Below are 24566 nucleotides of genomic sequence, written 5' to 3' on the forward strand. Positions count from 1 at the left end.
TAAGAAGTGATGAAAGGTGATAAAACGGTTGATTGAATAATTTTTGGTGAGAGAACAAGAAATTTGCACAATTTGCTCGCACTGTACACTACATGTATCTCCGGAACACAATTAAGGACTTAAGGCTCCATTATGCTACTCCGAATCCGTTACGGACGGACGAACGGACAGATCGGACGGACACTTTTTCATTTATACTTCTACTTGCTGAAAACAATTCACCGCCAGAGCAGTAGGTGGCGCAACAGAAGACAAGCTTGGAGAAGCCCACCTCACGAGTAATCAGAAGAAGTCCACGCTGTGTATTGACTTACTCTCCACTTTCCTCACACACAGTGTAGGCTACGATGGCAACTAAATAAAATAAAGTGACACACAGCAGGTCAAAATGCTGATGTAATTGTTTCTTAGCGCAGCGGTTCCCCGGTCTTGTTTCCGTACTGTGTTGCTAATTCAAGAGCTTGAAGCTACACTGAGCTAGCTAGCTTCCCCCCCAGCTAGCTTCAACCCCATTTCCACACACAGTCAGCAGGAACTCCCGACACTAACTACTACCCAGTTTTTGCTTCTAACCTGACGGTATTGTAGAAACAGTGTCATGATAGAAGTGGAATTACAGTCGTGAAACGATTTTTTTGCACTGTTACCACTATTAGCATGGTTTCTAGCCTGCTAGCGCCGTTATGAAAGCTTGTTATAACCGTCTGTGACCGTGCACACATGCCGTCAGTGCTCTAACGAGCCACCGTCAGCCGGACAACTCCGCTGACTTAACACACACGTCAGATTAATCGTAGATTCGTAGGTGTGTTTGGGTTTTGGGTACGGAAATGTTGTCGTTAGCGGACCAATCACAGCCAAGGGCTGTCCGTAGGCTATCAGAAATAAACATGGACCGAGTCGGGCGGTCTGTCCGTGTCCGTCAAAGCGGAGTATTATAAAGGAGCCTTAAGAGACAAACTAATGAGATGTTTGTGGTCAAAAGTCACAAAATGTTCTTTTTGGCTCATGAACTTGTTTTTGCACAAATGTTCATTTCCATTCATGGATCAACATTTTTTTTTCTTGACATTTCAACTTTACTCTCAAAATGCTAAAAAAATATGTTTTTATGCCAGAGAACTCTTCTACACGTCTAAACACATGAACCTGAGCACATGTTACGAGAGGAACACATTATTACAACAGAACTTCTTACATTATATTCAAACATTTTTTTAAAAGAAACTCCTGCACAGTCATGGTCCACCAACACTTGTTTTCTTTTTCTCCTGCTGCTCTCAGGTCTGTCTACAGACTGACTGTACCTGATTGAGATTGCAGTTGTATTTGTCAGGGCAGTGTGATTGGTGAATTGATGACCATTTGTTATTTTCAACATAACTCGGGCCAACATCCGCCTGAATCACTAGAAACAACAGGCCCTTTAAAGAAGGCAAAGTGTGGGACTATATATATTTTTATAACAGTAAAAAACTTGATTACTAGACTCAATGAATACAAATAAAATAGTTGTATTGGATAATGTGTAAAAACAATAAATTAAAGCTTTCCATTATTTCGTTATTGGGTAAATAAGTGGAACTGATAACATGAAGGGCTCTCTGTGTGCATGACTTTATATTCACTGTACATCATGTGTTGACTCTGCATTACAGAAGTGTGGACATTCACTCTGGGAGACTGCAGGTGAAAATGAGGGAGGAACTGGAATCAGTATTCTGCTCGTCACTAACTGTCTGCAAGTGCACCTTGACTAAATATTTGAATCGATAAATTCAATATTTAAGTGAGTAGATGGGAACTGTCAGTGCCGGGGTCACGGTCGCTGATGAGGTCACGGTCGCTCTGAGAAAAGTAGCAAACTGTCTCTCTCCCCTCAGACTCGCTGCTCTTCCATCTACCCCCCCCACCCCCACCCCCACCCCACCCTGTTGTGAAAGTAATTAGCCTGTATCTCTGATAAACTTTGTCCTCCAGCTTCTCACTAATGATGTCTGCCCCCTCAGGCTCACACAGGCAGCACACACTGAGCCCTTTGTTTGTCGGAAGCTGCTCAAAGTAACTCAATCTCTTGGATGTGGGAGAAATACGCGCAAAGGTCAGAAGAAGGGATGAAATCAACTCAATCAGAGGCAAATACAGCCGGACGGAGAAGGTCTGAGGTCTGATTTTGGACTTATTGCTGACGAACAGAGGTAGATAGATCCACATTGTCTTTGCATTCTCCTCTTTTGGAAGCTAGTTAGTGACACATTAGGTAACAAAACAGAAGGATTTAAATTGATGCTGAATTACCATTGGTAAAGTGCAGAAGTTGGCGCGCAACACTTCACCCTAAAATCTGATTTAAATCAGTGAAGAGTTAAAACTTTTTTTGAGACACCTCTCCCTGTATGTTTGACACTGTTGGTTTGTTGATGTGTTCTGTCATATGACACCTTCTCATCCAGGGAGGGTTGTCCCTCACATGCAGATCTCTCTCAGGCTTCTACATGTTTTCTACCAGTTAAAAGTTTCCCTGGAAGTTCATCTTCCCTGTAGTGTATGTCACACCTTGTAGAGACTATTAGATCCTATGCAGACTGGGATTTGTGAATACAGAGAATACTACGGTGGCAGAGAGAGTTCAACGCTCGATATGGCGACACATGAGCTGCAAAAAGTCACAACACATGCAAATAGAAATGTGCTGCAAATTGCAAAAACGACACTGGAAATGTTTCCAGTGGACCCAGAAAAGTGATGAACCTGGCTGTAGTTCAATGCTTTGTGAAGTTCCATTACTTCTGACGAGTAGCAGACTTCAATCATTTCACAAAGCATTGAATTTGATTTGCGTTGTTAATTTCTGCAACGCATTTGATGTCAGATTGATGGAGAATTGTGTTTTTTCGATGTGCATGTGTTTTCTTAAGTTGCAGTGCGTTGAGATCTCTCGGCCACCGCACAATACAAATCAAATTTGATCACCTACAGTGGGAGGCCCTATTGTATTTCGAAGGATTGGTATTTCCCTTTTGGGCTTTTTCAGGGCCTAGACATGCTCAAATTCTTACCAAACTTTGCAGGAAATTCCAAACCCTAAAAAGTAATTGTATTCTCGAGTAATTTGAAATGGGCGTGGCAAAATGGCTCAACAGAGCCATCTAAGGAAAACCCCCCAGTTCGCTTTCACCGATCTTCACAAGAATCGTAGCCCAGGTGTATCATGACTAGACCAAAAAAAAAAGTCTGAGGTGCAATGGGAAAAACCTGACAGAAAGCCCGCCATTTTGGATTAAGTGGCCATTTTGGCCGTTTTCTAAATTTTTTCTTTGAATTACTTGTCCCAGGGTTTTCATCAGATCAACTTCATATGGACATGAGTGTCATCACAACAAGATGGAGGTATAAACTACCTTGAATTTCGAGTTTTCATCACACCGTGTGATCGTGGCATGGCGTAAGAGTTTGATTACACGCCATCAAAACACGATGTTCTGTATCTCAGACATACATGGTCCAATCGAGTCCAAACTAGACATGTAGGACAAGAGTCCCGGCCTGATGACATCTACACAGAAATTATGAATTAAAATCACAGCGCCCCCTGGTGGCAACAGGAAATGTGTTGTTTTTGGAACATCTTACACTTGGAAGTATTCCTCCTCATCACTGACTGCAACCATGTCAAACTGTGTCAAAAGTGTCTGAAGACGTTGATAATGGCAAAAGATTACTGGGATTTTCGTCAAACACCATATTAGTGGCGTGGCGTCAAAGTTCATCATTTCACCGTTAAAACTTCAGTGTTCATGCTTCAGTCTCCCTCAAAATACATTTGTTTAACAACAGCACCCCCCTGAAGATATTTATATGGTTTTATGGAACAGGTGTGACAAAATAACTGACTAGCGCCCCCTAAAGTGAAGCCCCGGCACTTAGATTGGCCGACATTTACAAAAATCGATAGGGACATTTGGAGATATAAACTACTTCTGTGTAAATGATTTCATCACACGGTGTGACCGTGGCGTGGCGCGATGATTTTGATGATTTTGATGATTCGCCAAAAAATAGGGATTTATTATAACTCCTCTGTGCATTGTTCTTTCAGCCTCAAACCTCATTCACACATTCACAGTCCCGACCTGATCAGATCCATATCAATATTGACTCATCATTACAGCGCCACCTGCTGGCTACAGGAAGTGACATGTTTTCAACTTTGATGAACTGCTCTTGGCTGTTTTACAATATACAGCTCAAATGAGCTGTATATATAAAAGAACACTTCAAAGGATTCATTAAGCCAATAATTCTTTGTTGACAGTTTGCTTTAATGTCACAGTGTCAGTGATGTTAGAATCCTTTGATGTCTTAGATGCAAAGATGAACGATTTATACGATATAAGAGAGAAAAGAGTGTTTTTGACCTGAACAGATCTATGAGTCAAGTAAAGTGATAGCGATAGCTGTTACTGTTTGGAGGAAGTGAAACTGTTCTACAGTCGCTGGCACCAGCTGAAATGGAGCAGCAAGAAAATCAACTGGACAGAGAAAGATTCTGCTGTTCGATCTGTGTGGATCCCTTGAAGGATCCGGTGACTACTGGCTGTGGACACATCTACTGTAGGAGCTGTATTAACACCCACTGGGACAAAGAGGAGGAGAGAGGAAGCTACAGCTGCCCTCAGTGTAGACAGACCTTCACACCGAGGCCTGTCCTGGTGAAAAACACCATATTAGCTGATTCACTGGAGGAGCTGAAGAAGACTGGACTCCAAGCTGCTCCTGCTGATCACTGCAATGCTGGACCTGAAGATGTGGCCTGTGATGTCTGCACTGGGAGAAAACTGAAAGCTCTCAAGTCCGGTTTGGTTTGTTTGGCCTCTTATTGTAAAAAACACCTCCAGCCTCATCCTCAGTCAGCTGCATTGAAGAAGCACAAGCTGGTGGAGCCCTCGGAGAAGCTCCAGGAGAACATCTGCTCTCTTCACAAGGAGGTGATGAAGATGTTCTGTCGCACTGATCAGCAGTGCATCTGTTATCTCTGCTCTGTGGAGGAACATAAAGACCACGACACAGTGTCAGCTGAAGCAGAAAGGACTGAGAGGCAGAGAGAGCTCGGGCTGAGGAGACAAACAATCCAGCAGAGAGTCCAGGACATAGAGAAAGACGTGAAGCTGCTTCAACCGGAGGAGGAGGCCCTCAATGGTTCTGCTGATAAAGCAGTGGAGGACAGTGAGGAGATCTTCACTGAGCTGATCCGTGTGCTGGAGAAAAGAAGCTCTGATGTGGAGCAGCAGATCAGATCCCAGCATGAAACTGAAGTGAGTCGAGTCAGAGAGCTTCAGGAGAGACTGGAGCAGGAGATCACTGAGCTGAAGAGAAAAAATCATGACCTGAAGCAGCTCTCAGACACAGAGGATCACAACCAGCTTCTACACAACTACCCCTCACTGTCACCACTCAGTGAATCTACACACTCATCCAGCATCAGGTTCCGTCCTCTGAGGAACTTTGAGGACGTGACAGCAGCTGTGTCACAGTTCAGAGGTCGACTACAGGACATTCTGAGAGGGACAGAGACACCGATTTTACAGATTGTGTCTCAAGTGGATGTTTTACTGCGACAACCAGAGCCAGAGACCAGAGCTGACTTCTTAAGATATTCACAGGAAATCACACTGGATCCAAACACAGTAAACACATATCTGTTATTATCTGAGGGAAACAGAAAAGTAACATATATGAGCAAAATACCTTATTCTAATCACCCAGACAGATTCACTTATAAGCCTCAGGTCCTGAGTAGAGAGTGTCTGACTGGACATTGTTACTGGGAAGTGGAGGTTGAACGTTCGGTGATAGGAGAAGTTGGTGTAGCAGTCACATACAAGAATATCAGCAGAGCAGGGAACTCAGTTGAATGTTTTTTTGGATTCAATGATAAATCTTGGTCATTATTTTCTTGTAGAAAAAGTTATTACTTTCTGTACAACAGGATCGAGACTCCAGTGTCAGGTTCTTGGTCCTCCAGAGTAGGAGTGTACCTGGATCACAGTGCAGGTGTTCTGTCCTTCTACAGAGTCTCTGACACCATGACTCTCCTCTACAGAGTCCAGACCACATTCACTCAGCCGCTCTATGCTGGAGTTTATCTTTGTAGTTATGGATCCAGAGCTGAGTTCTGTAAACTTAAATAGACTCGAGTCATTAAAAGCAGTGATTAAGATTCTGTGTGTAAATGTTTAACTTCTTTAGTCTCCATGTTTGTTGATCAAAGTTCGTCGTGGTGACGTTTCTGCTCCGCACAGACATCAGCTGTCAATCAAATACTGACCTTTCTTTATCGCACATATTTACTTCTCACTTTTTAAAGACAGAAATCTATAATGACACTGACATGAATGTGTTTGAAAGAACCCGAGCACCGAGTGGTGGGACGTCCTTTTGTATTTCCAAGGACTTGCATTTCCATGTAAGGGCTTTTTCAGGGCGAAATCGCTTCGGTGTTTGAGGTTCAACCTCCCTCAAAGTGTATGTGTAGCAACAGCCCCGGTTCATCCTTCGCTGCACATCAATGACAACATTGTCTCCTTTGGCGAAGGACACTATGTTGTCATAACTCCACTGTGCATTGTCCTATCACCCCCAAACTTCTGTCTCATGATCAGAGACTAGGGTTGCAAAATTCCGGGAATATTCAAAGTTGGAAACTTTCAATGGGAATTAACGGGAATATACGGGAATTAACGGGAATAAACGGGAATATTCGGGAATTAACGGGAATTAACGGGAAATGTTGTGGGTAATTTATACTAACTGTATTTACCTTGTCATATACAGACATAAATATAAACATTTAGTTTTGTCATAGGCTGATTTGAGCCCTGAGGAAACTTTGGGCACTTGACTATATGCTTCTGCATTGTTGTGTCATTCTTAACATAGGTCCAGTATTTGCAAATGTACACAGCCTTTCCTTCTACATTGGATGGGGTGAAATGTCTCCACACATGATATAGTGCACGTGGCATTGTTCAGTAGAATAAGATGAGAAAAAACTTTTTAAAAAAACGCTAATGCAATGCCAGAGATATAAATAGTTAGCCAAACAATTGGAATCGTCTGTAAACATATTTTATAATTGATGGATAAATGAATGGAAATAGGCTAGATGAACAGATGAACAATTCTCAATCAGCATGCTAATATATTTTCCCCAGTAATATCATGGAAACTGACCTGACTAGTTCTGCACACTACAGCAGGCCTCAATAACCCTGCTGTAGTGTGAAGGATGCTGGGAATTATCTGTGCATGTGATGGAAGAATGCACAGTGGAGGGTTGAAACTCAATGTGCAGCCCGGTTGCATTCCATACATCTTTAAAATAGAGTTTTTAATGATGTTTTTATTGCTCAGCGTTTAATTTGCGTATAATTATTTTTTTCAAAATTCCCAAAATTCCCGAGCTAAACTTCCCATGGAAAGTTTCCGGAAAGTTTCCGGAAATTTACCGGAAACTTTCCACCCCTTTGCAACCCTATCAGAGACTAAGCCTGAACAGCTCTATGTGTCATTATGCGCTTGGTCATCGATCGCTCTCTCCCCCGACCGCAACAGGCTTCAACGTGAAGGTGCTTGGGCCCACAAGTGCTACAACGCAGCCCTAGTTAGACATTTAATCTTAATTGATCATATATATGTATGAAAATGAAAATGATTAAAATTTGACATTTAGAAATCCTGTCTTCATTACTGAGTTCTTAGTTGGGGGGGCCTGCAATGGTGGCCAAACCACTGCCCATCAGCTCCTGACTCCCAGCTTCCCTGGTCTTGCCTCATCCACAGCCAGCAGGAGGCTCGTTCTGCCACCTCCACCCTCCCACATGAGCTGCTTGGTGCTTGCTCTTTCCGTCCAGGCAGGGAGAGCCGACAGCAGCTGCCATGTAGATTTGGCTTTGAAGCCTCTACAGCCGATTTCAAACAGGGAACAGCCAGATCTGCCATCCCTTGGACCTGAACTCTTCAAACAGACACCGACAGGGCCCTCCTCTCATGGGCTGAGAGAGGTAAAGTCGGAGTACGTTTCCCCGACCAATCCCCCCCGTTTGTGTCAATAAAATCGTTTTTGTTCGACCTTTAAGTTCTGAAGAAGTTGAAAGCAACATCAAGATTTCTTTTTTTCTACAAAGGAGCCTCATGTCTGTTGAACCTCAACAATAAAAAGTACTTCATGCATTTCTAGTTGATGGGACGACATGCAGATCCACATGTGGCCTCCGCCGGCGCAGCAGTAGTGAGACGGTAAACATGATTACAACCTTACTCTTCTTCTCCCCTTTTTGCTTTTGTATCTCTCTTTCTCTCACACACTCACTTGGGTGTGTGTTTGTGTGTGTGTGTGTATTTGCTGAAGGAAATAATGACATGTGTGTGCAGTAACTCAGTTTTAGAGATGATAATGTGCTATAATGTGACTGGGAATAATGGCTGTGGAATGGGAAGTGGGCGTGTGTTTGTGTGTGTATGTGTGTGTGTGTGTGTGTGTGTGTGTGTGTGTGTGTGTGTGTGTGTGTGTGTGTGTGTGTGCTACCGTAAAATACTTTTTCAGAGATTACTTTGTGCAATGTCTTCTTAATTTGGTCGATCTGAATCCCTTGACAAGAATCTATTCTAAATCCTTTACTTTTGTTAGCTATACTGAATATTAGGCAATATATCAACTTCCTGATATAATCTGTGCAATGTGTGTGTGTGTGTGTGTGTGTGTGCTGACAACAGCTTAGATGCTCAGACTGAGCCCTGCTATTTTACTGTGTGAAAATCCATTAATGCATGTGGTGTATTTATAACGTTTCATTTACGCATATCAGCCTCCTCATCAAATATTCATTTGAGGGGGATTGCCTACTTTGTCTCGGCTCAACCTTCAGCCCCAACCCCCCCACCCCTCCCTCCGTCACACCCCATCCCTTCATTTCTTTATCTGTGCATCGTCGCCCGTATCTGTGTCTGCACAAAATGGGAAAAAAAAGAAGAGACTGCATTTTTCCAAGGATACACACGAGCAGAGATGGAATTCTTGAGGATGTGTGGCACTGTCTTTATTAAAATGTCTCCAACTGAATATTACCTTATGTGTTTCTGTGCCGGCTCACCTGTCTGTGCGGTTCTTCTACTGTATCTGTGTGTGTGTGTGTGTGTGTGTGTGTGTGTGTGTGTTATTTGTCACCTGTGTGATCATGGCCCCACACTGTTTATAACTTCAGGCATCCATCACAGCTCATTACTGGTTATCTGTCGGCTCCACCTCTCAGCCTGCAGCAACACTGAACTTCTCAGTGAACCCCTGTGGGAGACAAACACCATCAACACTCTGAGCTGTAATCCATTCAAATACCTCTCCGCTTTATTCCCTCTCTCCTCTGTTTCATTTTTCTATCAGATTGTCTTCATGCTCATCCTCAATTTTAAACTTCACCAGCTTCCTCTTCCTCCTTTTCTTTCCTTTTTCTTCTTCCTGCTCTTCCTCCTAGCAGCAGCTGATATATTTTCTTCGTCTCCTAACGGAGAACCTGGTAATCCCTCACTTGTCTGCCCATCTTAAAGGAAGCTTCACAACACCATTCATCCCCAACAAGCACAGTTCAGTTTTTCTTTGCAAAATTAAATTTTTTTAAACTCCAGAGTGAAGGTTAGAGAATGATTTTAAAGGTCTGCACAATTCAACGATGATTTTATCTTATGTATGTATCTGTCCTGGGTTGAGTTGGAAAAAACTGAAGGGTTATGTAGCAGAATAATAATTACCTCTGCCAAGGAGGTTTTATGTTTTCAGCTGAGTTTGTTTGCATCCGGGATATTTGGGCTTCATTTGTCGAAAGTGGGAGTAATTGGAGACGTGTCCTCCATATTTATTTAGAGTCTATGGTTGAAGACGTTGTTGTTTTTGGTTCTGAATGACATACGTTGACAGCTATGGAAGAGTTGCCATGGTATTTGATACTCATGCAGTCGATGAAATATGTAATAACACATCTTCCTATACCAGCCTCCGGTTATTTCCCCCTGTGATACATTTCCATTTTAATGAAAACTTCATTTTCTTTGCAAAGAAACTTGAACTTGAGGAATAAAAATCAGTCTGGGTCATTAAACAACATGAAAAGCTCTTACAAGGAGTTGCACTGATATGAATGACCTTTTGTTTCTTTGAAAACAACCTTGTATGTAAATTCTTGTCCATCCAACAGAATTAAACATCCCCAGAAAGTGGGAGAGAAAGTAGAATGAGGCCACTGCTTCTTAGATGTACTCAAATGAGGAATTAAATATAGCCTTACATCAAAAAGCTACTCCAGCACTTTAATCCTTCATGACGTCTCCAAAGTCTGACAAGTTTCGGATGGGAAACAAACCTGCTGACATCTTAAACTTTTATCCCATAAACCAGCCTGTGGCCTCCCCTGTCTCTATACAGATTATTGTGTGTAGGCTATTTATATTATTGAAATGATTTTTCTGCCTCCTTTCGTGGCCTTGCTGCTTCTCTTTCCTGAAATATGAGAGTCATCAGTTAACTGTGCTCAACCACCTCAAGGACGTGGAGCAGACAAGGTATTGATCCGCAGGTATTATGTCTTCCTACCTGCTCAAAGTCCGGAGACAAGGTGAGAGCATCCGGCAGAGGACAACACAGCATATATATAGATATATTCATATATAGACTTGTATATAAACTCATATAGTCAATCACACATGCGTGTATTAGTATCTGTATGTTTTTGTCTGTCTGGCTGAGAGAGAAAGAGTGTGTGTGTGTGTGTGTGTGTGTTTTTGTTTGTCTGTTCCACCCCTGTCTCTTTATTCTATATCAATCCTCTCAGCATTAGGGTTTCCTCTCTCTCTCCCTTCCTCTGTCTCTCTGCCCCCCTTCTCTCTCTGTCCCTTACTCACCCCCCTTCCTCTCTCTCTCTCTCTGCCCCCTTTCTCTCTCTCTCTCCCTTCCTCACCCCGTTTCTCTCTCTCTCTCTCTCTCTCTCTCTCTCTCTCTCTCTCTCTCTCTCTCTCCCTGTCTCTGCCCCCCCTCTCTCACCCTCTCTCTCTCTCTCTCTCTCTCTCTCTCTCTCTCTCTCTCTCTCTCTCTCTCTCTCTGTCTCTCTCTCTCTCTCTCTCTCTCTCTCTCTCCTCCCTCCCTCCCCCCCTCTCTCTGTTCCCCTCACAGCTGCAGAGATACAGATGTTCCAGCTGTCAGCTGATGTTTACAGATGTGAAGTCAGCATCAGAATACCCCCCCCCCCACGTGTGACCCTTGACCCCTCAGGATCCTCTGTGGACGTGAGCGCGCACTGATACTGAGGTTTGGAGCCGGGGACGCTCTCCCCCCACGTGTCTGCGCTGTGCCCGCAGCTCACGCGGGCTGGTGCGTGAGGAGCAGTGAGTTTGCGGGGCAGTGATGGAAACAAGTGGTAGATGAGCTGCGGCTGCCACGCACGCACGCACGCACGGATCCCGCAGGCTCAGCTCGGTGCTCCTCCGGATCACAAGATGAAATCCCGGAGTCAGGATCAGAGTTTGTCCGACTCCACGGAGCTGGACCGGTCTCACGACCCGCTCACAGGTAGGTGCACGTCCCGTCTCTGCTTTACAACTGATCTGGTGTCTGCTCTGCTGCTGTTTGCACATCTGCAGCCGCTGTGAGGGATCAAGAGGATCTGTTGAACTGTGAGCAGGATACTTTTTAAAGAGCTAAAATCTATCTGTGCAATATTTTATTGAAGTATAATGTACAAAGTACGAAATATAAAAAGTAACAGGGGAAGTCAGGTTTATTTTAGATTCAACATTCCCTCAGTGTGACTGTGTGTGCAAAAGTGAATGAGACTCAGAGACAAACACATGAGTTAGGGCGGAAAGTCATAGGCACTTAAAAGAGTGAATGTATGAATGACTGAATGTGAAGTGTGATGGATTGTAACTAGGGCAGGGATAATCTATAACAGGTTTAATATGATGCTGAAAAAACATGTTATTACATTATTTCTCCTGTGTTATTGATCAATTAATCAATAAGCTGCTTTACAGGAAATGTTTTTGATCTCTGAGGATTTGCTCTTTTTTCTGTTTGAATCATAAAAGTACAAAAAAAATCTTTAGGACTTGAACTTGTACATTTTCTAGACTGAACAAGAAACTGATTGATTGCAAAATAATTCAAGAGCTTGATGGAGGACACAAATAATAAGTGACAGCCATAACATTTCAGAAAATAAATCAAAATTGGTATCTTGTTGGTCATATTTTTATGTGTTTGTGCTGTCAGCTCTGAAAAATTTAGTGTAGTGAGAAAATGGGAAAAAACAAGTTGACAGGTGAAGAGTTTGACAAAGACGTTAGAAAAACAACCGTGAGAAAAACAACTGTCATCTGTTACCATCATGGGAATAGTTCAAATAAATAATACACTGGTGAGGCCTGAAGAAACGAGACACAACATGAGAAGAGTCCTGTTCATCTCTTGATGTGTTTAGATCAGTGAGTCACACACACACACACACACACACACACAAACACACACACACACACACACACTAGCACACACACAAACACACACACACACACACACACACACACACATTTGGTGCTTTGCAAGGTTCATGGACAACTTCCCGAAATAGACGTTTCTATTAAAAATAGCCTTATGAGAACAACTCCTTACACAAAGAGCAACACAGGGTTTTCTGTCTTTTTTAAACTAACATTTTCTAAAGTGGAGTATCATAAAGGGGAGGGATGTGCAGCCGGGTGGAGGCTGTAGTTGATGCCGCCACAATAGCGTGTGGTGGCCATTCAGCAGCAGGTTAAACAAACAGTGAACAGGTGCATGAACACTGAGGCTTCAGGAGGCGTTCACAATAACAAACCTTTTTAGTGTCCAACAACCTGAGGCATAAAACTGTGCTGTTTGTGTGTCATATACAGACTGAACAGTCAAACGTGTGTGGATGAACCAATAACTTTCTTTGTGAGGAGGTCTGTCACAAGGGGGTTTCTCATGGTCTATCAGCTGCTGAAGTCACCTTGTTGTTTTTCTCCCGTGTTCATACATTATGCAAACTGGTTGTCCAGTCATCACTTTCTACAGCACTCTTCACATGTTAGTGTGACCCTGACTGACTGTCAGGCTGCTGTGGTGCAGCGGAGCTATAACGCCATATAGACTCACTGTAATATCAGAGAATCATAGGAATAGTGTGACACGTATTTTCTTTTGGTGGAGTAGATTGACACCATTCTCAAATCAGCCAGCAAGAGCAGCCGGTTAGCTTAGCTTAGCATTAAGACTGGAAACAGGAGCAGGAGGATTTTGTTACTTTTGTACAGAGGCAGTCAAACAGTTTAGATGTTTACAGTCTTTATGCTAAGCTATTTGCATGAATACATACACATTCACATACACATACACGTACACATACACATACACGTACACATTCACGTACACGTACACGTACACGTACACGTACACGTACACGTACATATTCACATTCACTTATAAACAGTGATAACAGTCTTCTCATCTAAACTCACAACTAGGAAGCAATTAGGTAAATTTCCTGGAACCCTTCCTTCAAGGTTCATGTTTTTGTTTTTCCCTATTTGGGCTTAGAGTTTAATCTTGACACAGTCTTCCTCTGGGCTGGGATGATATCCACTTGTACAGTATAATCATCATTTCAGGATCATGCCACTGCTCCTTCATTTATAACTGAAAGTTTTTTTTGGATGCAGTGTTGGGAGAAATGCTCACATCTTTTTCCTTACATGAAAGTAACAGCAGCTACGAGCTCATATACTCTGTTCAAGAAAAAGTGCTACATTCTGTAAAATACTGCAAAATCTACTGGATGTATTAGAATGGAAATGTACTTAATGTACCAAAATAAAAGAATGTTACTCTGTTATTCAGTTCAAAGACTTAGAAAACATAAAAAAAACCACCATCAAAGTTAAGTGAGTAAACTTGCCTCTTGAAGCAGCAGAGGTCGCTGTTGTTCTGCAAAATGGAGCCCACATAGTGTTGTTTTGATGTTAGAGCAGGTGAAGATACATTCTTGACATAGTGCTGGTTCTTTAATCTATAAAAATACACAATTACATTTTGTATCAATAATTTAAATTTACAACGTTACTACAGCTGTCCGATTGATTTACTTAACAGTATTCACGTGAATTGTCTTTCCACCTCTGATCATAATTTATTAATCAGCTTGTCCTTTTAACAGGAATAATAACATAATATGTTTTGCTTATTACAGAATAAAAGCTGCATGGTTTTCAAGTTGTAGGTGCCAAATGGAAACGGCTTTAGTCTGTTGACTGCTGTCATATTGAGATAGATGATGTGTGACAAAAATATCAAGGAGGACCCTGCATAACTTATGAGGTGACGTCCGTCTCTGTGTGAGGACCATCTCTGTAACAAACACTGGGGAGCCCCTGATGTCTGCAGGAGGAATAGGAGTGTGTGACTTCAATTGTGTGTGTGAGTGTGTGTGTGTAAAATGTCTGTCTATAATCTGAGCCGTGTCCTTCGGAAGGATTATAGTAAGCACAGAAGCAGCTCCATGAGCAATATTAACTTACAAATATTCATTTAGCACCGTATGACCTTCCTTAAGCTGCCATGACCCCCCATAGTTAACACACACACACACACACACACACACACACACACACACACACACACACACACACACACACACACACACACACACACACACACACACACACACACACACACACACACACACAGAGCGAGGACAGGGTCAAAATATAATGAACATCACCAATTTCAATTTCAATGTAACATTTGTATGGATTCACAAATGCCTCTTGTAGTCGTTACAACTTTTGAGAAAACTTTTTCAGAGTTTTGGGACAAAAGGTTTGGATTTGTCTTCACAAGGCCAAGTGAGAAAACCAAGAAACAGTCATTATGCATAAAGCATACACATGCAGCTTCCACTTTGAAAGGCTTTAATCCCTCCACTGCGATTTGTTTTATCTTCTAAGTCAATGTTTTCAAGCTCTTAAACTTTTATTTCTAAAGCCCATTGATTAGACTTTACTTCACAAGTTAGGAAAAAAACTTAAAGGCCATGTCTTAGGCTTCAAAAGACTAAATCTGGTTATGGGCCTTTGCAAAATCCTAAATCGAAATCATTTGTAAAACTTGTGAACCTCAGAACTGTTTCAATGCCCTTCAGTCATGTTTTGTTCTTTTCCCTTCGCCAAGGAGTGAATGTTTGTTGGTTTGTTAGCAGGATTTCACAAAAACTGCAAATTTCTCTGAGAATAATTCATAGACCTTGATGAAAACATAAGTCACATTGAGGTGACTGATATTTATGAATGTGTGCAATTTGTTGCAGATCCAAGAAAACATCTGGATTTAGTGAATTCAAATGTGGTTTCATAAGGGGACTGTCCCCAGGAGGAATGCACCCTCCTGAGTGCCCTTCAAGTTTTCTTATGAACTTGTCTCAGTGACTCCTCCACAATTTAAATACTTTGAGCCGGAGTCGTTTGCTAAAATAGTCTCTAAAAGTGTTACTAGCAGCAGGGGAGTGAGAGAGTGTATCGATTGGCCTTGGAGGGCTGCATTTGTACTCATTGATTTGTAAAATCAAAGTCACCCTGATTGACCCTGAGCTGAACTGAGGATGAGCTGCTGGACTATTAACTGTTGAGTCAACAGATGAACTCTGTCCACTCTGTGCTGTGGAACACTTTGAAGGTTATATTTCTTTATTACTTTATTATCAGTACGTTATCCCAGAAGCGGAAAGTGCGTCCATAGAGTTGAATTAAAAAAGCTGGTTGTGTTTTACTCTGACAATATGAACATACATAGGAAACACGTTCATGTCCCATGAGAATCACATCACTTCATGGAATAATGCTGCAGCTGAGCTCATTGTTGATAATCAGCGTCGTCTCTGAAACCTCAAACAGTCATTTGAATTTGTGAGGACCAGCCAAGAGAGGAGAAGCAGCTGCTTTATTCCAAAAATAATTAGACTATAATAAGTTATTGTTATGGTTATGTGAATCCAACGATTACGTTTTGAATAAATATTTAAATCTACCTGAGATGCATGTTTCTTGTTAGATTAGCTTAGATTAGATGGAACTTTATTCATTCATCGGGGAATTTCACTTGTTAGAGCAGCAATTTCTCACAGTGAGATACTGAGATACCTCGTTTATGTTTTCTCTGAATTAGATTCGGATTTGTATTCTGTGGTTCAACACTGCCTTCTAGTGGCAGGATGGACACATGGACATCTGGAGATGTCAGTGAAGAGGAAGTACTCAAACAATAAACTTACAGCTAAAGTTACAAATAAATGAACAAAAGGTGTTTGTTTTTTATTTGCAACCCTGACCCAAGTGTTAGTTTGGCAAATTATATAGTTCTGATTCATTCACGTCAGTGTTGGTTCCTTTAACTGTGATAATACCAAGTTTAAGGTTTTACCTAATCGATATTTACAAGTGTTACTATTCATGATCGACTTGAATTCTGTATCCATTGCAATATGTTGTTTGAATATCTTTTCAATTTGTGATTTGTTTCCAGGAAATATTGTATTATGTAAAAGTACCACATTCACTTTTCTACTTGATTAAAAGTAAGTAAGTGCTTGCCTTTAAATATACTTCAAATATTAAAAGTACTTGCTGAGTGAAGGCTAGCTCCTAATGCAACAGTCTACTACATTATTATGGCTGAGTTTCAGTTTCTTACAAATCCATTTCATGAAACTAATGTTTACCTGCACACTCTGAAGTACTGATATTTGTTGATATATTTAGGACTAAAAGTGAAAATGACCTGAAAATACTACTTTAGTAAAAACTTTCTATTTTAGTAAAAATACATGAAAAATGTTCTTAAGCACAATAACTGAGTAAATGTTTTTTGTTGGATGAAGTTACAATTATATACAGAAGTTATTGTAGCTGTAGATGCGAGAGGAGTTGACTGAACTGAAGGCTGTGACATGACTGGAGGAGAGTCGGAATCAATCTGAGATGAGGAGAGGAGGTGAAACTTTCGAGGCAAGAGATGAAGACAATACTCACATCAACATGACTTTGTTCTCCAGCTGTTTTGTGTCTACCTAAAGTCTCTGAGCCAGGCTTTGGTTCAGAGAGACTATATAATAGAAATGCCTTTAGGAACCTGAAGCATCAGACGCCATGAAACAGCACAAAGAGAATTAAGGAGCAGCCAAAAGTCTGAGAACAGACGAGCGAGAGGATGAAGGCAAGCTTTGTGTTTTGCTTTGTGTGTCTGCGCTCTGCTGCTCCTGCTGGAGGAGAGGAGGAGCGGTGAAGGGGAAGGAAAACTTATTTGTGTTTTATTGGATCATCAGCTTGATGAAAATGGAAAGAGAGAGTGTAGTCCATCATAGGATGGCAAGACATGCCGCTCTGGAACAAGTCATTAGCTGGCAAATGTCTAATGGACACAAGATTGGATTCAAACGGTGAGGAAGGACAAAAGAGGAAAAGATGAGCAACACAACTCACAGAACAGGAGTCGACAAACTGATTCCAGAGGAGAGAGAGGCTCATCAGATGCAACATGACGAGGACTGAAAACTGAAGAAACAGAGACAAACGTGTTTAGAACAGACCAGAGATACATGAGATATAGTGGCCTGTTGAAGATGAGCTGACATGCCTGCAGCGTCAATGGGTACTGTCAGGCCAGAGGTCAGAGGTCAGAGGGAACAAGTGAAAGGTGTTACAGATGGAGCATGGGGTGTTTTCCTGTCATTCACTGTAGTTACAATCAATACAGACACCTCATCCTCCTCCATATAACCTGCAAGGATGTTTTACTTATTACATTTGTAGTAATGTAGAATGATGTTGGTGATATTTAGTGGGTGAACTGAATTACAACTTGAAGTAAAGCTCTGTATCAGCTATGGTTAGTTTTATGGTATTTGAAATTACAGATGTATCTTGATTGGACAGACAGAGAGGAGAGAGACAGACAGACAGACAGACAGACAACCATGGTCCATTGGCATTTATAGATGTCACAACTAGACTCACTTGACCTTTCGGAAACACTTTCAGCATTTCCTCAAACACAACGACTCACTTCTCTCTGTGTGTGTGTGTGTTTGTGTGTGTGTGTGTGTGTGTGTGTGTGTTTGTGTGTGTGTGTGTGTGTGTGTGTGTGTGTGTGTGTGTGTGTGTGTGTGTGTGTGTGTGTTTTGATACACATATTCCCATTCCACTTAATTCAGTGGCACATCCATAAGAACATGGAGTCTGGGTTGATTATTCTACCCGGTGTAAAGATCAGATAGCTTCAATGAAGAGATGGAACAAGATAATAAATATATATATGAAACTACCAGTGTGAAAGAAATTAAATGATTTAAACATTGGTTTCGTAACTTGGTGGGAAACTGTATGTTGTAGAAGTTGGTCTGGTGTTGGTCAGATGGTCCTCTACTTTGAACCAGACACAATTGTTTCAACAGATATTGGATGGATTGGATTGGATTGGATTGGATTGGATTTAGTAGAGTAAAGAAGCTGCTGTTGATCTAAACTGATTCAGTTTAAATAATTTGATTTTATAACCAAATAAATTACCTTGTAGAAGAGAGGTTTAATTACAAATTACCCACTGGTTAAATGGAGGATTTAAAAAAGCATGCCTTCCCTAGTTAACCTAGTTAAATCAAACATTTAAAATGACAGTGTCTGGCCTCTCAGACTCAGCTTCAGTCACATGTCATTTCTCTGGGCCTCACATGCCGATGCTCTTCAAACTGTTTTCGTCTGTCGGGTCACGCTGGTTCAAAGCCAGGTCAGCAATCTAATTTGCTCGAACCAAGTTCCTCGGACATGTGACTCCAAGTATTTGAGTGGAGTTTGGCATGTGTTTCATCCATTTGACATGGTCTCCACTATGTGGGGTGCTCTATCTGCCTCTAATCTCTGCTGTGATTGGTTGTTTACAGGTAATCCTCCGTACAAATCCAATAAAAAGACCATAAAGCAGCGGTTCCTCAAACTGCTCCCCTGCTTTCGCTCTGGGTCCAGCGCTTCAGACAGTCCAGGCAAGTGTCCGGACACGCACACACGCACACGCACACGCACACACACACACACGGATATCACTCACATTCCCCTGATATGAATTCCATCATTTTGTCACAACAGCACCTCATCCTTTTACACACTAACTTCATATCTTGTCACTTTTTTTCTTTTCGTCATCGTATTTTCTGCACTGTCACATTTTCCCCTCAGGACACAAGTCTTCAAGGATACTTGTGTATCAGAGCGAGTAACTGTTTCATCCCTCCCTCCCTCCGTGCAGGAAGTATAGCTGATGATGGAGAACCGTCCACAGTGCGTTACCGACCGGAGGGGCTCGACCGGCTCGTACAGCAGACCAGCTTCAACAAGAAGGAGCTGCAGGTCCTTTACCGAGGATTCAAGAGCGTCAGTCCGAGCCTCCTTTGCATTATTGATCTTCCTTGAATAAGCATGTATATGAATATACAATATCTTAATACTGTAGATTTGTGTCTATTTTCCTCATGTATATGTGTGTTGTTTCTTACAGGAGTGTCCGAGCGGTGTGGTGAACGAAGAGACCTTTAAAAGCATCTACTCCCATTTCTTCCCTCAGGGAGGTCAGTCAGACTCACATTCTTACTTCCATCTACTTCAACAATTACCCCAAACATTACTTATATTATGAATCTGTCAAACCTGAGGAATCTCAATATGAAGTGAGATCCTGGATACTTCTCATTCAGTGTGATTAAACCAGAGGTGCAGTTTACCATCATTTGTCATGACCACAGGGTTTTATTCCAGTCAAACACTGCATCAGATAATAACCAACTTTCAGTCCATACTCTTAACTTTGAGTTCTACTTAATGGAAAGGTCACCTACTGTTGTCTTTACCAGAGATGAGATTGGAAAGATGTATTTTTAGTGACAGAAAGATTTTGAATCCAGAAAAGTGAAGTGAAAACAGACCAGGACCAAAGCAGGGCCAAAGTTAAATTTCTAATTTAGGTGTTTATGTGCGTATGTGGCTTCAGTTTTTGTGGTTTTCCTGTTACAATTTGAGAGCAAATTTCATTCAGCTTCCCATTTCCACGTCCATACATCTGTTCGACAAAATCACAGCTATTAATTATTCAAATTTATGAAGTATGATGTACAAACGGTATATAAAATATGATATATAAAAATCATGTTTTATGTTTCTCATCAGTTGAGGCAATAATGACACAACTTCAACAGTATTGTTAATAAGTGTGAAGGCCACAAAGAGACACAGAGATATTTTCGTGTTCACTTTGACTTCTCCTCCTTTCAGATTCCAGTATGTACGCACATTTCCTGTTTGAAGCTTTTGACACCAACAACAATGGAGCAGTTAACTTTGAGGTGAGAAACACTCGCTCACCAGAAACTGTTCTAAAAGCTAATGTGGTCTCCACCAGCGGATAAACAGTCTTCTTCTTCTCTCTTTCACTTTCCTATGCACTGTGATTCACGTGCTCCTCGGAAGTTCCCACTTCCTGTGGCGTGAAATAAACTTTGGTGTGTTCATGTTATTTGAAGTCAGAATATGAAAGAAAAAAATTATACTCTTGACACCTCTTTTCAATATTAGCATTTTAACAAAGCAAAGAAACAGGGTCAGGTGAAACAGGCGTATAAATTGTTTAAAATGTAGGAAAGTTAATCATTAAACATCTGTATAGGCTAAAAGATTTGGTTAAAAAAGTTCACATTAAAAGCTTCTATTTTAGAGCTAATTGTCAAATGATCTTACTTGGTTAATAATTGATGATGTCGGCAACTTCTGTACCAGACTTTTTGCAGACGTTCCGCGGCGTTCACTCATTTTCCCTATTATACCGAAGCTCTTTCACTTTGTTGTTTTGCTGATGTTGGTATTCTCTCCTGCTCTCTGTCAATTCCTTCTGTTCTTGTCTCTGTCGCAGGACTTTGTTATCAGTCTGTCCATCATCTTGAGAGGCTCCACCATCGACAAACTCAACTGGGCTTTTAATCTGTACGATCTCAACAAGGACGGCTGCATCACCAGAGAGGTGCTGGTTCCATCCCTTGTTAATGTGAACAATCTCATTTTTTCAGCTCATGATTTTACATTTCCCTTGTTCTCCCTTTTTTGTGCAGGAGATGACAGACATCATGAACTCCATCTATGACATGATGGGGAGCTATACGTACCCCAACATGAGGGACTGCGCCCCCAAGGATCATGTGGACAGTTTCTTCCAGGTAAAACTCACAAATAAGCTACAGTGTATCTTAGTAGAGAAGTATATAAAGAATATTAGCATATAAAAATGGACGACCCATCTCCATTTCCTCCCACTATCCAGAAAGGAAGTATATTGGAACCAGAATTTGCACTGTAGCGATCAGGGGATGGAGCCACGGTACCAAGGTGTTTTTATAGCATCAAATTAAAATGAACTTGAACTAATAACAGAGAAAAAATAACAGAGACCCTCTTTTAGAGAATTATATTTGTTGTGAGACCTTTTCACTTTGGTCCATGTCCCATCCACTAACATGGAGGAGGCAGGGTTTATGACCTGTACTAGAGCAGGCCACCAGGTGGCAATCGTCATGTGGACCTCTCTGTGGAGAAGATGTCATGTGGTCCATCTTCACATACAGTCTCCAGTGATCATGTTTTGCTTTTCTTCAGAAAATGGACAGGAACAAAGACGGGGTGGTCACCATTGACGAGTTCCTGGAGACGTGTCAAAAGGTCGATAGAATTTTGAATAGTATCAATAATACATCACATACACATTTAAAGATGTAAACTACACCTTCACCCACAGTTATTGAAATAATTCGAATTTTTGTTCCTCTTGTCCAGGATGAAAACATCATGCAGTCCATGCACATGTTTGATAACGTGATCTAAACCTGATTGGACGTGGATTTCTCTCCGGCTTGGAGCTCCTCTGTAGTTCAGTTCTTCAGCCCTGTGGACGGAGTGGGGGGTGTCTCTGAGAGTGGAGACCTGAGGACATAATTACTGTATATATATATATATATACACCTCAAACCAGCTTTTCTTTTATTATATCGGTGAACAGATTGGGTTGAGGGAAGGAGGTGAAGTTTCGCTCCTAAATGACTTGACTCATGCGTAATTTCTTTTTTTGGAATGAGTGAAGCGAATGAAAGGTGGATTCTGGTATTTCAAGATATTGATAAAAGCTCAACATCAAAACGCATCAATGGACAGCCGGCGGTTCGAACATCCTGGGACTTCTTCACTGCTATAATGATTATTTCTTTCTTGCATGTATGAAACACATGAGCGACTGAATGAGCAGACACAAGGTAATATGGAATAAAGCCCATAATGTTAAGTCTCACACACACTTTCTATACTCAGAGTTATACTATAATATTGAATTTTAGCAATAATCTTTAAGTAACATGTTATCTTCTCCTTTGTGTCGGGTTCACCCCTCACGTTTATTTTGACTGTATGTTGTGTCTGCATGATGTGTCGGTTTTCACTGGCCAATGAGATGTTTAGTTAAAGTGTGAATATATTTTCTATATGGACATGATGAAGTTGAATAAAACCACACAGTCCTTATGCAAAGGCAAACAATCAATATATTATTGAAGACTACAACATACTGAAGCCACAGTCGTCCATAATGTCTCCAGACTTCAGGGTCTGAGGTCATCCTCAGTGTTTTATACATATTTTATTCTTCTGCCAGCTATGAACTCTCCCTGAGGGTTTTGTTTGTGTGCAATGCAACACAAAGTCTACTTATCTTAGTTTGTCTGTTAGTTAGCAGGATTACACAAAAACTCCTGGAAGGAGGACTACGAAACTCGGTGTAAGGATGTGGTGCAGATCTGTGATCTCTTCTCCACTGTCTTTAACTTTGCGGTTTAGGGCATTTTGTTTTACATTTTCCTTATTTTCCAGGGGACAATTTATGGATCTCTGTGCAACTTGATTAAATTTAAAGAGACTGTTGTGCCTTAGTTGAAATATGCGTTCTACTGAGTGCCATTTTAGCAGGTTTATCAGTTTCAGTGATCCACACTTAATGTATTTCTCTCCCCATTTGCATTTTGCTGTCATAGTTTTGTACCAAACTCTCTCTTTATTCTGCATGAAATGTCAGATGAAAGAGACGACACATAAGATAGTTTAAATTCTTTGAAGGCAAATAGAAAATCCAGCTTAGCAATGCTTTGAAGTGAGTTTTAGCTATTATAGGAAAAATGAACATACTGGTTAGTCTTTTATGCAGAGCAGAAAACCAACAAAAGAAAAAAGACAAATAAAAAATGATTTAGTGCTTAGTGAGCGAGAGACTGATGTAAAATAAGCTGAAAGACACTGATCTAAAAGCTGGAGAAAAATACAATATATGTGTTTTTTTGCACATCAGAGAAAAAGACAGAGCTGGAGTTAATAACGTACAAATCTGAAGTAACCAGCTATGAATGTGGAACAGAACTGTAGCTATTGTATACTGTTTTACATGTATGATTGTGGTGTCACCTGAATGTAAGCTTTTAAATTTGACAGAGGTACAGAGCTGTTTTTCTTTCCCTTTTGACATAAAAAGGGAATAAAAGCCCTGTAGTAGTAGTATTAGTAGAAGTGGGCGGAGGAGCTACAGGTCTGCACCAGTTCTATGTCAACATCAGTTATCCAGATATAGCTCATCAGGAGCTAAATTCCTTGCCATGCATCAAGGTTGAAAGAACATGTGGCTGCACAGAGCAGGAACTGAATTTAGCTTCATAAATATTATGTTTTGCACAGATAGAAACAGACCAAACTAGGTACAAATACCAAGACCTGAGTGTTGCACAGGTGGAGCAGTGTATCTGCAAAGGCTGGAAACAGGAAGAACATTTAATAAACATGGACACAATAATATGCTTAATATATCCTTTATTTTTATTAAACAAAATTTCAGTAAAAACTCTTATTAAGTAGAAAGACAAATTTCCCTGTCAGTAGTTTTTTCTCTAGCTGTAGGGCCGTCCCCAACTACACTATCTCATCTGTTAGACAAGTCTTTAAAAACACGTTACCCACACTGTTGTCCTGCTAATCATTATAGTCACAAAAGATCACCTCTTTAAGTTCAGTTTCTAATCAAACGTATGTTAATATTCTGGTAATGTGAACCTTTACCAGTAAATAACTTATAAAAGATGAGAAACAATTCATAAAAAACACGGACAACCATCTTGTTCACTTAATAATCAGCTGATGACGCCACAGTGGGTGCAGCCCTACACTGCTCTCTCACGCGTCTACATCCATCCAACCCCCCCCCCCCCCCAGTTTGTTCACTCCTACTGAATTAGTGCCCGAGAAGAAGAACGACTCTGTGTTAACCAACTCTTTATGCGACTCCTGGGTCACAGCGGCAGAGAAAGTTGACAGAATATAGCGTCAAAACCACA

The 24566-nt window shown here is 41.2% G+C and overlaps 2 protein-coding genes across 7 annotated transcripts; both read left to right on the top strand.

Annotated features, from left to right (window-relative positions):
- Positions 1–4461: 4461 nt before the first annotated feature.
- On the top strand, positions 4462–6191 carry LOC133025999 (tripartite motif-containing protein 16-like). Its single transcript, XM_061092810.1, has one exon. The coding sequence runs from the start codon at positions 4512–4514 to the stop codon at positions 6189–6191; it is 1680 nt and encodes a 559-aa protein (XP_060948793.1). The 5' UTR covers positions 4462–4511.
- A 5350-nt stretch (positions 6192–11541) lies between these two features.
- On the top strand, positions 11542–22026 carry LOC133024222 (Kv channel-interacting protein 2-like). Of its 6 annotated transcripts, XM_061091246.1 has the most exons (10): positions 11542–11614; positions 13024–13026; positions 19050–19152; positions 19416–19536; positions 19661–19730; positions 20431–20501; positions 21065–21172; positions 21261–21365; positions 21802–21864; positions 21979–22026. In XM_061091246.1, the coding sequence occupies exons 1-10, from the start codon at positions 11542–11544 to the stop codon at positions 22024–22026; spliced, it is 765 nt and encodes a 254-aa protein (XP_060947229.1). The 6 variants fall into 6 exon arrangements, with proteins under 6 accessions (XP_060947229.1, XP_060947238.1, XP_060947246.1 ...); XM_061091255.1 differs by lacking the exon at positions 13024–13026; XM_061091263.1 differs by lacking the exon at positions 13024–13026 and having other exon boundaries at positions 19050–19142; positions 19412–19536.
- The last annotated feature ends 2540 nt before the right edge of the window (positions 22027–24566 follow it).

This window comes from Limanda limanda, chromosome 2, assembly GCF_963576545.1.
Source record: "Limanda limanda chromosome 2, fLimLim1.1, whole genome shotgun sequence".
NCBI lineage: Eukaryota > Metazoa > Chordata > Actinopteri > Pleuronectiformes > Pleuronectidae > Limanda > Limanda limanda.